The sequence below is a fragment of the Protopterus annectens genome, chromosome 9.part0, assembly GCF_019279795.1.
Source record: "Protopterus annectens isolate FY-2018-M chromosome 9.part0, PAN1.0, whole genome shotgun sequence".
Taxonomy (NCBI): domain Eukaryota; kingdom Metazoa; phylum Chordata; order Ceratodontiformes; family Protopteridae; genus Protopterus; species Protopterus annectens.
Genome location: NC_056743.1, coordinates 865,898,242 through 865,917,319, shown reverse-complemented (window position 1 = coordinate 865,917,319; position 19,078 = coordinate 865,898,242). Strand labels below are relative to the sequence as shown.

At 38.2% G+C, this 19,078-nt stretch overlaps 1 protein-coding gene across 1 annotated transcript in view; it reads left to right on the top strand.

Moving 5' to 3' along the window:
• Positions 1-19,078, top strand: part of LOC122811620 (glycoprotein-N-acetylgalactosamine 3-beta-galactosyltransferase 1-like) — a 128,099-nt gene that overhangs the window by 49,860 nt on the left and 59,161 nt on the right. The window contains exons 2-3 of the mRNA XM_044083589.1: positions 14,037-14,223; positions 15,088-15,749. Coding sequence (XP_043939524.1) covers positions 14,085-14,223; positions 15,088-15,749 — 801 coding nt within the window. The 5' untranslated portion in view covers positions 14,037-14,084. The remainder of the gene's footprint in view (positions 1-14,036; positions 14,224-15,087; positions 15,750-19,078) is intronic.

Below are 19,078 nucleotides of genomic sequence, written 5' to 3'. Positions count from 1 at the left end.
AAATGACAGGTATTTGAATAAGCATTTTAAGTCTATCTCCTTCATCTCTTTTTAAAAAGTAACATAATACTTTTGATACAAAGTCATAGAAATGGTGTGACAAAATCTATGATAATGTGTCACTGCTATTCATGTGATCATAAAAATAAACAGTTTTCAGTATCTTCTCCATTTTTTTATGTCCTTAACTGTTAAACTGAAGTTATGATTCCACTTATTCTCAAAGACAGTTCTGTAGTACAACAATTTTCATATTTTGTTTTAACAGTTCATGTCAGCTTTGCTAAATCATTCCACAACTTACTGTCTTCTATGCACATGCTTCATCTTCTCTAGGGCTTTGCATATCACTTCAGCCTACATTACTTCTAAAATACTAAACATGGTCACTGAAGGAAGTTGTTTCAAAGTTCACAGTACATTGCAGATTTTGAAGAAAGAGAAAATGAAAGCCATATTCAATTACAGCTTCCTGTTTGACAGGATGTATTTACATTTTATCAAGTAAAAAGAGGAAAAGGGCTCAAGAAACAGACAAAATGGGTAATATAATTAGAAATCCAGTAAACCTATGTGCTGTTCCTAATTCATGCCTTACTCAATGAGTAAAAATTATGCTAATCAGTTGTGTGATGTTCTACTAATTCATAGGTACATAGGTTCATGGGAGTTTACTTGGCTAGCATGAGAGTGATAGTACTTGTTGTTGAGTGACTTGAGTGCATGCGTGATCTGATGGATCCTGTCTCCTGATAGGCAGCCGACCGTGACCTTCTCCTTGTCCAGCCTGATGGGAGGGGGACGGGACATCTGCCTGTTTTACTATGGAGTATCCTATGGCCAAGACATTATATTTTGATGTGTTTTGCTTTAGGGACTTATTTGGTGAGACACTGATATCTGTGTTGTTATGTATAGTGTTTTCTATACACATTGACGTGTATGCAGATAATTTGCACTTGGGAGCTCTCTTATCTTTTGGTAGGCTTCTAGTGAGTACCTTTGCATATGTGGGTTTATGTGTTGCATCCTGAACTCTTTTATTTATTTATTTATTGACATTTGTTAACCGGGTTAGTCCAACTGGGATTTTGTCCCATTTTCAGTGGAGACCCGAGGAGAAAAGCTCCAGATAGTACAGTAAAACATTACAGTAGTAGACAAGCACAGCAAACAGAATAGAAATAAAACTAGCATTACAGTAATAAACATTAGAAAAACACTAACAACAGTTAAATGACATCCCCAATTTTTTTTTTCTCAAGATACTATGTAACTGTACTAGTGAGGCAGAGTGTAGAGTGTGACAAGGATCAACTGAGAGTGATTCCAATGTGGGGGGAGGAGAGAACTATGTAGGGTCATAGCAGGGGCCGATTCTGGAATTGAGTAAATGTGTCTTAAGTTTCTTTTAAATAGTGGGGTGTGAGAGATTGAGTGTATGTCTAGGGGAAGTTTGTTCCAGGCTTGGGCCACAGAGTGTTTGTAGAGTAGCTTACCTACTGACTTATTTGGGTGGTAAATATCAAGCAGTTGTTGATTAGAGGTGTGGAGGGGTCTAGATGGGGTGTACACAGAGACAGGGAGAGATAAAGATGGACAGTAGGATGGTTTAAAGTGCATAGAACTTGTGTGAGAGGTGAAGTGTGTAAACTGACAACCTGTTGGATATCTTGTTGTTTGTTATGTGAGAGGATTGTTTCCATATTGATAGTGTAATTACATCTCTCACATATGGTATTTGTTTCAGGATTAAGCGGTTGTCAGTATACATGAGGCAATTACTACATTGCCTCAGGATGCCCAAGCCAATCAGGCTGTCCAGTGAAATGGTGAGAAAGTGACCATCCATAATGGCAGGTTTATACCGCAGTACTGTTGGAGAGTGGGTAAGTTAGACCAGTTGATGATGTAGGAATAACACAGGGGCTCATTCTGTTGACAGTTTAGGGTCAAGAGCTGTGATGATGCTGCTCAGTGTGCATTTGAGTTGCCTGCTGAACAACGGGGGACTTGGGAGGGTTCTACTGACAGACATCTAGGGAAAATTTAAGTTTCAGGGCATTATGTGTCTATACAGGGCAGCACTAACCCCCGTTGTGAGATGCACATCTATGCACAAATGCGAGGCTTAAATACAGGCAAAATTCAACAGTTTTAAAACAAACTACCAATGGGAAAGCCCCAAACTGAGCCTTTCTCCAGCAATCCCCAACTCAGGTGGAACCTGAGCTACACATTTCTACCACAAGGGTGCAGGTAGGCCCTCTTAATGTAAGATGGCTGGTTTAGAGCACTGTGATATCAAACAGTCTAGATTCAGCAACTCTGAATCTAGCCTATGCTATGTAAGGCAGTAGTACAGAATTTCAAAGTGCAAAAAAAAATGCAGACACAATCAGAAAAAATGAAGCAACAACTCAAATAAATACAGTTAACAAACTGCAATAAAGCTTTAAATATACATATTTTTCAGTTGTTTGCAGTGGATGTCTTGGATTTCAAATCTCTGGCTTAAGTAATCAAACTCTGAGCAGCCCCAGTTAACTGACTGAAACTAAGCAAAGACTTTGTATCATAATGCATTGAACAGTTGTTTTACACTGAACTTAATATCCCATATCTGTCTCAGATAAGCAACACATATTTTAGTATTTTTTTTAAATCACACTTGAACACAGAAACACACACATAGCAATCACCCTATATCAATTCCCCATGAAGAATTATAATATTTGTCAGCTGGTTTTTACCATGCGGTCATTGCTTATTGTGGCTCTTACTGAGTGCTACTTCTATTAGCAGGAAACCACTAACTGCTTAGAGCTGTGCTTCTTGAACATTAATTACATAGTTAATTATTAAATACTATAAAACAAGTCAAAAATGGCATAGCAGTAGCAGTGTCAGATGATGACTTCAAATCAAGGGAGGGTTGTAGGGGGCTGTAGGATGCAACTGATTGGGTAAGGCTAATTGAAAATCAGGTGTGTGGCTCTGTTATGGTAGGTCAATGATCATTACATGTGATTAAACAACAAATGGGATCATTCACTTTCATTCATAGGCTGCCTCAGTACTTATACATTATAGTCACTTTATTGACTCTACACCTCAGATTTCTGACTGCAGTCAGCACGGCCAGCCTTAGTTGAAATAGAGTGCTGCACAGTGGATTCCATGGACCCTTCCTGCTGCATGCTGGCCCCCTGCACCTCCCTGGTGTCACTCTCCTATTTCCACCCAACCTGGCCTCACAGAATCCAAAGAGACTTTTTACTTCTTTATTTTTTTCCACCATCCTTGTAACATAGCCTACCTAGCCAAGACTTCACTGTAATAAGTATGGAGGAAGTAACAAAGTTAACTCTGGAAGCTGGGTACCACTAGTCCCCCAGAAGTCTAAGGGTTCTAGATACTCGGAGGTGCACCTTAAAGCTTTCTTTCTTTCTTGTTTATTTTTTATAACCTTTTGATGCAATGATGACCTGAACAAAAAGTCATGAATAAGGAAAAAAGTTTTGTCTATTTTTTCTTTCAAGGAAAAAGAAGTTATGTCTAAAGCTTAATGAGATAACAAAATAGTGTTTTCTAATAAAATGAGAAGATAAATGTTTACAGGGATATATAAATCATATCTGAGAATAGTGCCTTCCTCCTCCTGCAAAAAGTCAAGTTATCTTCTGTACATTCCTCAGATGACAGACTGGGAAGAAACTAAAAGCACAGATGACCACAGGCATATATTATACAGCTGAAGGTTGGGGGAAGAGCACCTGTGTACAACCACCCACATAGACACAGGGAATACATTTAGACACCAAAGAGAAAGAGTTGCAATCAAAATTTCAACCAGAGAATAAAATGCGTAGTAAGTAAATCAGAGAAATCAACTGGATTACTAATTTAAGAGCACATTGTCCTCCAGGCTTAAACAGTGTAGTGCCATTAAGACCTATCTTAAAAGCAAGGAAGCTAAGGCTTGGTCCCTGAGGAGGCTATGTAACTTAGAAAGTTTATTTAATATGACGCAGTGTTTCTTACTTACTTACTGCTGTTACAAAGCTTCCAGCAGCCGTATTTGATGCTTCTGTTAATATCAACTTTCACACACTTTCTTTTGCCATGACAATGAGCCACAAGAGGATGATTGGACTCAATGAGTCCTATAATAACCTACCACCATAGCGATACATGTCTAAGAAAACAATTGGTTAAAACTAAGAAGCTTATCCAATAGGAAAGTTACTACTGAATGCTTCACTACTGGCTGTTGACCAATTTCTAGAACTGCAGTTGGCCACTATGCTTCCAACCAGTACTAAGACTATGAATCTGCATTTGCATATGTGGTCCACCCCACATTTGTGATTGGGCATCTGAGTTTTAAATAGAATCTGCAACAGGATTCACATATGATCTGAAGAAGGCTATATCAGCCGAAAGCGCTTATCAGACCAATTTTTATTCCTGCATTTTACAGTTTTACTCAATAAATATGTGGTTTTAACAGTTGCATCGTGGTGCTGTGGTGGTCTGCCAAAGGTTTTTCTTGCAGAGAATAAAATGCTGTGAAAAGGCAATGCCACTGTGCCAGTTATCATGCTATGACACAAATCCTGCACAGACCTCTAAAGATAGACCCTTATTGTATACGATACTGATATCTGACTGTGATTGAAAGTGAAACAAATATAGTCAACTTACTACTTTTCGATACACTGCAGCTCTTCACCTACTCACCATCATTTTAATCACTGATAACTCCATGCTCATGAATTACAGCAACTTTACTGACTGTACATACCTCAGTTATCTGATTGTGTAAACAATGGCCACAGGAGACTATTCCATCTAGAGTCACAAAAATGCACACTTGTTTTGGAAAGCCAGAACAATGGCTGCTTGACCTGAAAAAATAACAACTGGCCTCAGTAATTTATTTTTACCTCTATATGCAAACACACACACACACACACACACACACACACACACACACACACACACACACACACACACACACACACACACACACACACACACACGTGACCATCAATGTCAGCCACTTGTATGACTGTGACTGTACACCAGATGTTTTACTACAATTGAATGAATCAATACACAAATAACTGCAGCACTGGACTGTATCTTCTTAGCTCATTGCTGGCAGAATGCAATGTGCAATGCACCTCCCCCCCATTTATACACTTCTTAGCTGAAGAATAAAAAATAAATCTTAACTTAATGGTGGACAAAAGAAAGTTGCTAGGGTAATATGTATTAGCAGGTTTTTTTGAAGCTTAAGTCTGAAACTCAGTTGTCTGTCATTATTTAGTGACTGCAGTCCTCAGTGATTTGCCAGTGAAAAAAAACAAACATCTTTACAAGGAACAGACCAAAAGATGAGGCAGAAAATCAGGGTCAGTTGAGAGGATTGATGCTCCCCCTTTCCCACTTGACATGCACAGTGTGACTGACAGGGATTGCTCACACACACGCACACACACACACACACACACACACACACACACACACACACACACACACACACACACACACACACACACACACACACACACACATCACATGCTGTGAAAAAAAGCTTTCAGCAAATTATCTGAATAGCATAGCCAATGTTAAAAAAAATAAACAAATAAATAAATAAATAAATATATACTTAGAAAACATGTGCTCCCTTGGTTGCACCCGATGCAATCTGAGCCAATAGAAACACCACCCTGAACAGTCCCTTTTGGAATGACGTTGTAGCTATTTTGCAGATGGCAGATAGACCTTTTTGGAATGTGTGTACTGCCACGCTGTCTTGAAAACAGCCTGGCGAGCAGAGTAAGTTGATTTCTTCTCTTTTGTTTTTTTTTTCAGTAGACGTTAGGAGGGTTTGCAACTCCATGCATCTGCAGAGTTCTGAGCTGAATAAATAGGAAAGGCATTATGTTTTTTTTTTAAAGAAAGAAATAAGATACAATTTGTTTTCTTTTTCTCTTTTCCCCATACTTCTTCTTTCCACCCTCTGGTTATTGAAAGTTATAACAAACAAAAACTCAACCCTTCACCTTAAAGGAATAACAAATATACTTTGCTTAAAACAATAAAAATGCTAAGAGTGAAAGAATATTCATTCACCCTACCAACTTCATATGCACCTTGCATTTTGAATGTTTTTTCTTTATATTTATTCTAAATAGTATAGTATTTACAAATACATATTAATACTTTAGCATACAGATTTAATTGTACAACTTTATGCACATATTGTTAGTGGCTTTCTACACACATTTCTTTAAATCTCATCCCAAGAAAAACACCTTTTTTGTCAATGACATGTGCATTGTTTGGTCCTTATCATTTTAGCTACTCTGGCATAGGTTCATAGGATCATAGGTGTGTACTAGGCTAATGGCCCTGAGGCCTTTACAAGCCTAGCCCATAGGGTTACCCTGGCATTGTGCCATCTGACCTTAGTTTCCAGTGCCTCTGTTGAGTAGAGCCACTGGAGTGATCCCCGGGGTGAATTTTCTATTTCCCATCCACTCATCAAGATTTCTCTTGAAGAGGGCCAGTGAGGTGCTCTGCTTGACATATATGGGAAGTCTATTCCATAGCATGGGCAGCCTCTGGGTTATGAACCTGTCCCTTCAGCACATTCTGTTGATTGTGGTAATGAGGTTAAGGTCTCTGGAGCGTGTGGTGCGGAGGGATGTAGCATTTCTAACAGAGCTGGGTCAGACATGGCTTTGTAAGTCAAGCAGAGATCGCCTCTAATTAGGTGATATGAGACAGATAATAGTTGGAGTTTTATGAGTCTGTCCATCTAATTTAAGTGTTTAAGGCCTATGATCCTCTTTGTGAGGTACTTTTGTGGCCTCTCCAGTTGTTGGAGGTGTCTAGTGATGTACATGTCAAATGGGGCATTGTACTCGATGATTGGCCTAATGAGGGAAGAGTAGAGGGAGACAATGACCTCTTTCTTTCTGGATGCAAAACCCTTAGTAATGAGATGTGCCACATAGAAGGACTTTCTGACCCTAGTGGCAGTGTGGTGGTCAAAAGAGAGGTTGCTGCCAGCCTGTGTTCCCAGATCTCTTATAATGCCTTTTGTGTTCAGTGGACTACCATCGATGTAATTCATGGTAACTGGGTTTTTCCCAAAGAGGATGACGACACATTTTTTGGCATTGAGTTTAAGGCCATGGTTCTGACACCAGTCATTGGTCTCCATGAGGCCTTTCGGTAGGATGTCAGCATCACTTGGGGAGTTAATAATGGCTCCCAACTTGCAATCATCTGCGAACTTTGTCAGCCAGAGTCCCTTTGTGTTGGACTGGACTTCTCAGAAGTAGATACCAAACAGAAGAGGACCCAGGACTGATCCCTGTGGGACTCCACTTGTGACTGGTCAGCAGTCTGACTTGGAGTCAGCTACTTTCACACTGGGGGTTCTATCTGTGAGCCAGTTTGCAACCCACCTAGTGATATAGGGGTTGATGCCTAGCTTAGTGGGTTTTTCTATGATTCCTAAGTGGGGAATGGTATCAAAGGCCTTGGCCAGATCAAGGTAGGCTGTATGAACCACCTTGCCTTCATCCACAACTCTGGTGACTGACACAAAGAAGTCAATCAAGTTGAGCAGGCATGATCTACCCTTCAATAAACCAAACTGTGTGGGATCCAGAGTTTGGAGATTCCCTATATCTTTGTTTATTAGGTCCACGATGATGCATTCCATAGCTTTGCATATCAGACTTGTCAGGCTAATGGAGCGATAGTTCCCAGGGTCTGTAGTCACTCCTCCTTTGTGGAGATGGATGACTTTAGCACTGCACCATTCGGTGGGGACAAAGCCTGAGGTGAGGCTGTGATTGAACAGGGCACACAGGTGAGGTGCCAGTTCACTCTGTAGTTCATGTAGAACACAGCCAGGGATATTGTCAGGTCCCATAGAAGCTGTATTCTTGGCCTTGGACAATGCTGTTTTAACGAGTGCAGTAGTAATACTGGGTGCCTGGCAATCTGCTGTTATTGTGATTGGTCCTTTTGGGGGGGAGAGGAGTAAAGTTGACACTGGATCTGCTGGCCAATACATTGGCAATATTCGTAGGCTCGGTATAGGAGGTACCATTGTGCATACACATACACACATACTTCAGTAGTCCTCTTCCCATTACTTTTATCTATCTTTTTCTTTCATCTTCACTTCCGTAGCCACTCCATTATCTGACTTGTGAAAAGTCTTCAGTCATTCTTAGATTTTTTTCAAGACTGTATATTATATCACTTACTTATTTTATGTCTTTGTTACCAAAAGTATTCTATGCTTTCCTTTGAGGAAGCCAGGTGACTTGGGGTCTGTATCATATCATCGAAGGTTCAACTCAGCAAAGCTCCATTCATCGAACCCAAAACAGCGAATGTTCACTTAAGCGAATGTTCACATCAGTGAATGCTTTACACAGGGAATGGAATTAGATGGCCAACATCAGGAAACCTGACCTTTTCCCCACTGTAGTGCAATAAAACTTCACTCATGAAACACCATCCTGAACAGGATACACAATTCTCTAACTAGTTACTTTGCATACATTAAGTTACCCCAACTCTTCACTAATTAAGGTTTTGCTGTTCTCTTCACTTATATGCCTTAACTGGCAGTAAAACAGACCTCTGATCAGACGTTAACTCCAGTACCATTTTCAAGCACTCATACCTCTCATGATCCGATGTTGTCTGTTTTCGTCCAAGTCAACCTTTGGGTTGTTGGAGCCAACTGGATCCAACCTCAGCACCTTTTTTGAAGCTTACAGATCCAGGGCTCTGACTCCTCCCCCAATCATAATTCCATCCACTCCAACTTAGTACCACAGATCAAGTTTGCCATATATATATATATATATATAGAGAGAGAGAGAGAGAGAGAGTGAGTGAGAGATACTATTATCCAAAATTATTAAAAAATATAAACAAACATACTTAAAGGTACAAGCAAAAGGCAACAGCACAAATGGCTTTTAGGAGACAGAGTCTCAGGTGAGGTCCAACTGGTTACTAGAAGCCGAAAATATTGGAATGTGAAGCAAGGAGGGACATTGAATCAGATGAAAATATGACAGCATGAATCTATTATTATGGGAAGTACATAACTTTTGCATCAGATATCTATTTTCATCTGATTCAACCTTTGGGACAGATTCCCAAGCTGTCAATTACCTGGGATGTATCAAGAATGGACATTCCTGAGGATGGTGGAGCCAAAGGAGGAATGTGATCTGGATTGTACATGCAGTTTGTAATGAGACTCAAAAGTTTGAATCATGGCACCAAATTACTGCTGCACAAATATCATCAGTTGGACTTCTGCTCATAAAGGCTGTAAGAGGTAGCTACTGCCCTTGTAGAAGAAGCTCTTGGTTTTGTATGTAGGGATAGACTTTTTTTAGCAAAGGAAAAGGCAATACACTATGGCAACCACCTTGACAGGGTAACTATAGAGACACCCTTACCCAGTGTTCCCCCTAGAAAAGGCTACAAACAGCTTATCTGACTTTTCCGAAATCTTTTGTTCTATGGAGATAGAGTCTAAATTGATGAAGAACATCTAGCATGTAAAATACATTCCCCTTTGTTAGAGAATCTTGGGAAGAACACTGGTATATCAATAGATTGATTTAGATTTGCTTTAGATGACACATTAGGGAGAAAGGATGAGTTAGTTCTTAATGTCGCTCTGTCTTTATGGAAAGCTAAGTAAGGGGGTTGGCAAGAAAGTGCTTGTAGTTCAGAAATTCTTCTAACTGAAGTGACTGTAACAAGGAAAATTGTCTTTTACGAAAGGCACTTTAAGTTCACAGAGCTATTGGTTCATGGGGGGGTGTTAAGGCTTGTAGCAAGACTGTAATATCCCAAGTGGGGGGCTGAGTCCCTTAATCAGAGGTCTTTGTAAAAAAATTCCTTTGAGGCAGTCTTTGGTAATTTTCAGAGATGTTCTGGGTGTCATTTTGTCCTACATGAAAATTAGAAATAGCAGCCATTTTTTACTTTGGTAGTAGAAAAATGGCCACCCCTAAACTTGAGCATGCCCTCCCTTTCTGCTCTTGGAAATACATTTCTACCTCAGTATTATCCTTTTGACTTCTGTATCATAAAAGGTTCTGCATAAAATCAGCAGATTTAAACACCCATCGCTGTATTATTCTCAGTATCACTAAGTTACTACCATACTTTTCTTCAGCTATGATATTCAGACTCTTGTACGCTGACTTAACTCCTCTGCTTGTTGCTACGTTTCACTATTAATAAACAGAGCATTCACATATCTGTCTCAGTCACCCTTAAAAGGTCACATTTCATATTTTTTTACAACTGAAAGTACGTTCTTCATTTCTGTGCTTACAGTTTGGAATCCTCTCTTTAATGATTAAAGAATGCGAACCCGCCCTTGAAACTCAGCTCTGCTTACCCACCTTACTAACTCAGTTTAGTGCGAATGGTTTGTCAATCACTACCACTACATTTGCTTCTTTTAACCCATACTCTAATATCATTTAATTTTAATGTCATAAAGCTTACCTTATCTTGACTCTATCAGCCTCATGCATTCACTTAGTCTGAAATTCTTCCTTCAAATTCTTTCTGAATGCACTGTTTTGTAAATGCTAAATATTGTTCTGTAAATATTGTTGGCCCTAACATGACTATGGGTCCTTGGAACAACCTACTTTGCTAAATAAATACACAAATAAATAGCTAACTAAATAAAACAAATTATTTGCGTCTCGATAATTTGTCTTCAGAATTTCACAGCACTGTCTTTTGTGCTTGTTTTCCTTCACTCCTTCAGTCAGGTATGGCTATATCTCACATTACATTTTTAAGGCAATTTTTATTTTATTTATTACTGCACGTTATAGAAGACCATGGAAAGCATAGCCATAGCTTTACATTGCAAAAGTAACAACCAGTCATCAGACACAGCATTTATAGTGATCGGTAAGGGGAAGATGATCAAGTACAAAATCTGGTGGATGTCGGCAATACTAAGGCATCGCAACAGATAAAGTGATGGCATCACAATTAGTCATAAAACTTGACAGACCGAAGAAGCAGCTTTCACATTATCCCATTGTATGCTTTTTTGTGTGTTGTCATATATGCTAAGGTTTAATCACAATGTGTCTCCATTTTAAAGAATATAGCTAGAAACAACATTAAGTATATCATCTTTTCTGATTCCACTTTATTATCTATCTTGTTTATAATCAAATCACTTTGGTGGAATATCAGCATTAATAAGCTCTATAATAAAAGGAAAAAAATCTACTTATGGCCTACAATAAATCAAAATAGTCTCATATTAATTAAACATTATTAAAGAGGTCAGCAAAAAATTAAAAGTTTCTATAAGGAAGCTCAAAGTGGAATGTAAATTAAAATTATCTTTCAAAGCTGAAGACAATCATAAAAATATTTTATTAACTAAATCAGACAATTTAGAAGTAACATACAATGCTTTGAACTAATTCATTGTGGTATGCTACCTGGCAGTGTGATCATTTGCATTACCCACTCCAAGCCTAGAGTTATTGCTAGTATACTCCCAGATACATTTAGTGTCAACTTCGGAAACAGTAACTGAAGTTCCACAAGTTCTCAAGCCCCCCCCCCCCCCCCCAAGATTATTATGGAACATGTCTTCACCACATTTCTGAAGCTAAAGTTACCACCTCTATAGGCCCTGACAATATACCTTGCTGCTTAATCAACAGCAATAAATGCACCCTCTATGAACCCCCTCCTAAACCTGATCCTCCTAAGTATAGCTAGAGGGTATGTTCCCTATGCATGGAAAATTGCTATTGTTACACTAGTCAGTAAAAGGGACCCCACCTCAGAGCTCAGGATCTCTGGACCCATTAGCCCAACAATCCTAATTTGCAGTTGTACTATATATTGTCCCTTTAAGTATGTATCTATCCAAGTACATCATGTATCTGGAAAGACCCTACAGGTTCCCGACTAAAAAGATCACTAAACTAAAGACCCTCAACTACCAAGACAGGATTACTTTGTCAGTATCTCTACATGATGTTGCTTATATACGCTTACCTTGCAATTTATGTTTAACATTTCATGCTGTTCATGACTCAGCCCTTCTTGCCTTTTTACACCTCCACAAAACAAATAGCTTTATAGACACTCAAACTAAAGACTTGAATCTTCATCAACAAATCAGTAAGTCATGTAAATGCATTACTCAGTGTTTGCCCCATCTCTGAACAATCTTCCATTTCATAAAATACAGAGTGATGCCTTTACTTCCTTTAAGGCAGACCTTTACAAATGGATAAACACCCATAAATTGTCCTGGGCTTTAGTTGTTTTGTCCTTCTGGAGGCAGGAGATGTATTGGCAAGGTAATTATGGTCTACAGACTGACACTGTCTAGTTACATCTATGAATATATGAGTCTATGAGTTCAAAACTGCTATTGTTCTTTCTGCTGCAGGTGAGGATTTATTTGGTTCTAGTAATCTCTAGGGCAGAAACATCTGACCAAAAACTTGCTTTATCAAATTAAAAAAAATATCTCTTAAAAAAAAAACCCATATCAGCTGTGATGTAGGTATCAACACTCTAAAAAGTGCTTTCAAAAGATGGAGGAGTTTTCACCACCTTCACTTGTGATATGTGAAGCAGATACTGGGTAGTAATTATGTATGCTGCTGAGGAATTAGTTATAGAAATCCCACTTAAGTGAAAAGGGCTAACCTGGTCACATGTTGTTTGACTTGGGAGTTGTTTGTTAATTTGAGGGGGGGGACAGGGAGCAAAGCCTTGTGCATGATGATTGTGGTGGGGCTTTCCCCCACCTAATATATAAGATTATAATCGAGTATCCGACCATAAATAAAGTTGTGTTCAAGGATTAGATGCCATGAAATTCACCTTCAGAGTAGGGTGAAGCAAAGCTTGATAAGTGAATCTTGACATCCATTTTGAAAACATAATAATGTAGCTATGATTGCAGAGGCCTGATCATAATTCTTTGTAGTGCAAGGAACTTTACCTGCTCCATATGGAACTTTAACTACTCCGTATGGAACTTTACTTGCCCATTTACACAAAGATACACAGTACAGCTTTGAAATCTGTAACACACTTAGAGTTGTCAAATATTTATTTGTAGTACATGGAGCTTAAAAAAATGAAGAAAAAATGCATGATCTCAAAGTTAAAAATGCAAGAAAAACAGAAAAGGCCATAATAAACTGTGCTGCCAAACACTAGAGCCATGGCACTACTCTAGTCTGAAATGTACTTATGCTTAGTCTGAGATAAGAAAATAACATCTTTGTCGGAATTGTCCTTAAGAATGTTGTATTTTTCCTGATTTCAGAGAGCAGCTCTGAAACTGCATATGCTACATAAATATTTTTTTTTCCATTTTATAGCTCATTTTCAATTAAGTGCGTTTATGCTTAAGCAATCAGTCAATTTCATAGCTTGCAACTACTATCATTGTCATTTTCTTGTTACTTTTTACTATGGGAATTGTGACAGCAATACTATTTTCTTTGACAGGGACTATATTTGAAGGTATATTTCTAGCTTAATATGACATCTTAGTGCTGAGGATCCAAAAAGAACTGGAGAGCATGAGAAGGGCGCACTGCTTTATGCCAAATATAGGCATGAATGGCACTGATCTAGAGATCACTCTTAAAAGAGGAAAACTGATGTAAAAATCTGAAACCAGGTTTTGATGTGACAACTGATAGTTCTATATCTACAAGACATATTTCTAAAGATCCATTGTTGAAGAGAATATTTTTCATAATTTAATGTCAACTAGAGATATGCACCATTTCCTATGTGGCAGAAAGAAGGGTTTGAAATGTAGTGCAGGGCATGTAAATCCTAGGAAGAAATTTAACAAAGAAATGTTTATTCATGCAGGAAAGTCACTGTCTTTTTTTCTATGTAAAGCATACACTATGTCTAACTTGTTTTTATGATTTTAGTGCCCAGTGAGGAAGTGACAGACTTTTGAGCTGAAAATTCAAGATCAAATGCTGTTGTACAAATCAAGGACAGCAGGAGGGCTGGTCTTCTGCTGTGGACTTTGTATTGGTTTTTTTGGATTTTACAGTTACAAGAGCAAAGAACTACCCATGCAGGGAAACCGCACTATTTATCACTATAACTCAGGTAGGCATTTAATGTTCAATTCCTCTGTGTAGAAATTCTTCAAGAGTCAGAATTTTTTATAACATCATGAAAAAGTTGCTTTCCCAAAAATTAGCTATTGCAGATTATATTGTTACATTTTAAGTGCTGGAGAAAAACGCATTCTACTTTGAACCATAGCATTAAATTTCTGATAACACATTTGATATAGATGAAACATAAAGAGTGAAGTCGATCAGATGTGACTTTCCTTGTAGTTTGGTATCCCATTTCCCTGTTCTTCAGAGACCATCTGTGTTAAACAAGACTTTTGCCCGCAAACAATTTAGCCCCTCTTATATTCTTCATATAGGTTTTTTGTAACCTCAAAGTCCATTATATGGCAGCAGATTTTATATCACAAGCAGACATGCAAACTGCTGCATATATGGTCAGTTTATACTAATTAATCAAGCAGTATGTCATTTAGGAAATGGAAGAAAAGCAGTGAACCTAGAGAAAACCTAGGCTACAACACAGACTCCACATGGGCAGTAACCAAACACTAGGAGAGAGCCGCAGCCCCTGGAGGAAGACTAGCCACTGTACTACTTTGCCACCCAGATGTTACTATTGCTACTATTTATTATTGATAGCATCGGTGTTATTGAAAATGTAAGAAAGGAATTGATAGAGGGATGCCTGCTGCTTATGTAATTAAATATTTAGTTCTTTTTCATGCTGGGGCAGTAATAAACTTATATACCAATATACTACCGATGGTAAATTCATCCAAGCCTAGTTAAGTTTATTGACTGAAATGGAGGAACTATACTAGTAGTTAAGTGTAATTTTGTTTGTTTGTTTGTCTGTTTTTTTAAATTTATTTATTTATTTTTTTTTTAGTTTTGGAGAGCACCATAGCCGATGAACTCTATCACAAGGTTCGAATACTATGCTGGGTCATGACAGGGCCATCTAACTTGGAAACGAAAGCCAAGCATGTGAAAGCAACTTGGGCCAGGCACTGTAACAATGTACTCTTCATGAGTTCTGTCACTGATGAAAACTTTCCTACTATAGGATTAGATGCTAAAGAAGGTAGAGACCAGCTGTACTGGAAAACCATCCGTGCCTTCCAGTATATTCACGAGCACCACTTTAGTGATTATGACTGGTTCTTGAAGGCTGATGATGACACTTATGTTGTCATGCAAAACTTGAGATGGCTTCTCTCCAACTACACTCCCAGCAAACCTATTTATTTTGGTAAACGATTTAGACCATTTGTCAGCCAGGGGTACATGAGCGGTGGAGCAGGCTATGTTCTAAGCAGGGAAGCCCTGCAGCGCTTCATTGATGGATTTGCTAACAACACATGTACCCACACAAGTGCTGTTGAAGACTTGGCTCTAGGACAGTGCATGGAAAAGATGGGAGTCGAGGCAGGAGATTCACGGGATACTAAGAAGAGAGAGATGTTTCATCCTTTTCCTCCATCCTATCACCTCATTAAAGCAGACGTGGATGACATTTATAAGAGTTATTGTTATTATCCTGTTGTACTGGTAAGATTTCTACTTTTACATGTTGTTTTTTACGGACTTGAGATACAGATTTCTAATTTATCTTAGCTTCTAATTGAATTTATGTATTGTCTTCAAGCTACCAAGTATAAGCATATGTTATGCTGACTTAACTCATCTCTTCTTTTTTCTCTTTAACCATAGCCTGCTTTTGACTATGTCTCCTTTTCTCTCATTACTTTCCTTCATGTGTGTCCATGACAGCTGCACAGTGGAAAACTTATTTTTTATTTAAGCAGGAATAATTCAGCAGCCACTATTACAAATAAATATTCTTACCTTTGTTATCATTTTCATTGGTCAAAATTTGTAGGCAGTGGCCATTGTCCCAGCTGAAGCCTTCACTGGTGAAATGTTATCTGCCACTAATGCCAGTCTCATGCTTAATTGCCCCAGACATGTGCAAGCTCATTTTCTTCAGTTCTTCATACCCCTCAGGGACAGCTTGATGAAATTCTTTCAGCAAATGCCTTCTGAGATAATTTCTGGGAATACATCATATTTCCTGTGTTATAATGCTCATTATGTTACAGAGCTTTAAATCATTTTCATTTTAGTATGTGTGGTAGTTCCAGCAGTTATTTATAACTTATTCAATTTTTATTTTTGTTTTCCTATTAGAATATATCAGATCTGACAGTGAAGAAGTCCACCTAAGTAACAATAAGACTGATGCCCCCATACCATAGCTACTTCCATGCTGAAACACCACCCTTTATCCCACTGTATACTGTACCTTGCTTCTTCTCTTGAGTTCTTTTCTGCCACAAAACCTCTCAAGAAGAGGCATTGGCATTTTGGGTATTATCAAGTATTGTGGGTAAACTTCTTATGGCTGCAAGTAAATTTCTTTATTACTTTCTTTTTGCCTGCTATGCTACATTAATTCTTTGTAATTTTGGTGAATTGTAGTTAATTTTTCTCATGTCAGAACAAAAGTTATCAATATGATATCCGTTGTCGCTATTTCTGACAGTACAGGCAAATACCACTTGCCAAAAAGCACAATAAATGCCTTTACTGCTTGGGATCAGAACACAATATAGCATCTCACCTTGATGGCATAAAATTCACTACAATTGTATAACTGATGCAAAATAGAGGGGTGATTCACTGAACTGGCATCCTTTCTTGAGCTTCAGCTTAAAAAGGTGCCAGTAAACTAGTTGTCTTCTTGGTGAAAGCACTTGCTGGACATCTTAAAGTTGCCACTAATATTGCATAGGAGAATCCAGATACAGTGACCCCAGTCTCAAAGCAGATCAACCAGGTATTCCATCCTTTAAGGCAGTATTCAGCTTTGACAGGGCTATCAGAGCTTGCCACAATGCTCTCCACTGTGGCTGTGAGAAAAACAATTAGTTTTCACAGACTGACTGCCCTTCCCTCAGAAAGGGAACTATAAAGGGCTATAAACATATTTGGAAAGCATGTGTATTCATATTTTGCCTCATCCTGTAGAGTGCCGAAGGGAGAAATGAAAAGTCAGCAAGCAAAGGAGAGTAGTAATGCTGAAATTGAATTCATCGTCAAGTCTTGGTGAGTATCTTCACGAAGTGGACCCTGTTTTCTACAAAATCTCACCATGGTGACACTGATATATAGACTGTATTTTACATAACATATATCATGGACAGACGTAGGTCAAAAATGAAAAAAGTTAGCTGGGCGGACAAGACCCTGGATAAAAAAGTGCCCAATCCTGGTAGGTGCACTGGTGCTAGGATTGAAAAAAATGACAGTGTAGAATTCTCAAAATATGGAAACATTCTTACAATGGGGCTAGACCAGGCCCAGGGGGAGGATGGACCCCTGTTGTAGAAGGAAGTAGCAGTCCACAAAAATCACAAAAACGTATAGGCCAAAGAAGAGCCATAAAAACAATAGAGTGGACTACTGAGGATAAAAAAAGAAATGCTGAATTGTTACTATTAGGCAAAAAGCCTAGAATTTGCAGACACAAGATATACAAAAAGATTAAGAGATAAATTAGAGGAAAGAAAAATACCTCAGCAAAAAAAACTGTCAGAAGCTTCAGATAAAAAATTGTGGTCATTAATACAACAGAATTTTGAGAAACAATATATAGACCAAGAAACTTTGATCTGTTTGGAAAAAGAAGCATCTGAGGAAGTGTGAAAATATAAATAACAAAACCTATTTTTGAAAAGTATAAAAAAGAAATATGGACATGGGAAAGAAAGAGAGATTTGATATGGTGCAATATTTATGCAAAGGCAAAAGCCAGTTTAATCAATATAAAAAAGACAGCCCCAAATATATTCAAAGAGAAATACAGCATCCAGACATGGAAATTTTCACAATAAAAAAAATAACATCACAAAGCGAGAATGTAGAAAAGCAGATTAGTAAGGGAGAATTAAAAAAAAATAGAAGTTGAAGTTATGGAGGGCCTACGAAGTGAAGGATTTGATGTAGAAGGTCTAACACAGGTTTCTTCACAGCATGATGGAATGAGTCTCCAAGGTAAGGAGAAACAGGAAGATCATGAGATGTTTGAAAAAGAAATATAGACATGGGAAAGAAAAGGAGAGTTAATATGGTGTAATATCTATGCAAAGGAGAAAGCAAAACTAATCAATACAAAAAGAGCAGCACCAAAGATATTTGAAGAGATGTACAGGCAAAGGAGTCTGGACATGGAAAACTTTACAACACAAAAAAATAAGAAGACAAAGAGGAAAAGTAGAAAAGGAGATCAGTAATGGAGGAGATAAAGAAATGGAAACGGAGGTTATGGAGCACCTCCAAAGTGAATAATTCAGTGTAGAAAATCTAATAAAGAAAGCACCACAAAAGGCTAGAGCAATGGAATGCCAAATTAAGTGGAAACCAGCAGAACAGGAAGCAATTGGTCAGGTGCCATATAAAGATATTTTGGTGCCTTCCACAGGAAACGAGTATAAACATTCATGTGAAGCTGGACAGCAAGGTAAGAAACCAGAAACTGTGGAAATCTGACAAAGTTAATGTTGAGGAGTGATAGGCAGGTGAGTTCTCATATGGCAGAGCAATGGATGGCACAGGATGAAATTGAAGAGAATGTGCCACAGGAAGATTCAATAGAACTTTCTATAGAATGCCCACAGTAAATGGAAAACAAAAAATCTGCCCTCAGTTTAGAAGAAAATGAGCTAAGAGAAGAGTTGCTTGACTTAATAGAGATAGACATATTAAGATCAATGAAAGACATTGACTGCATAAGTTCAATAAAACCCAAAAAGTCAAGATGTTTGATAAAACAAATTAACACAATAACAAAAAAAAAACACAGAAGAAGCACCAGGAGA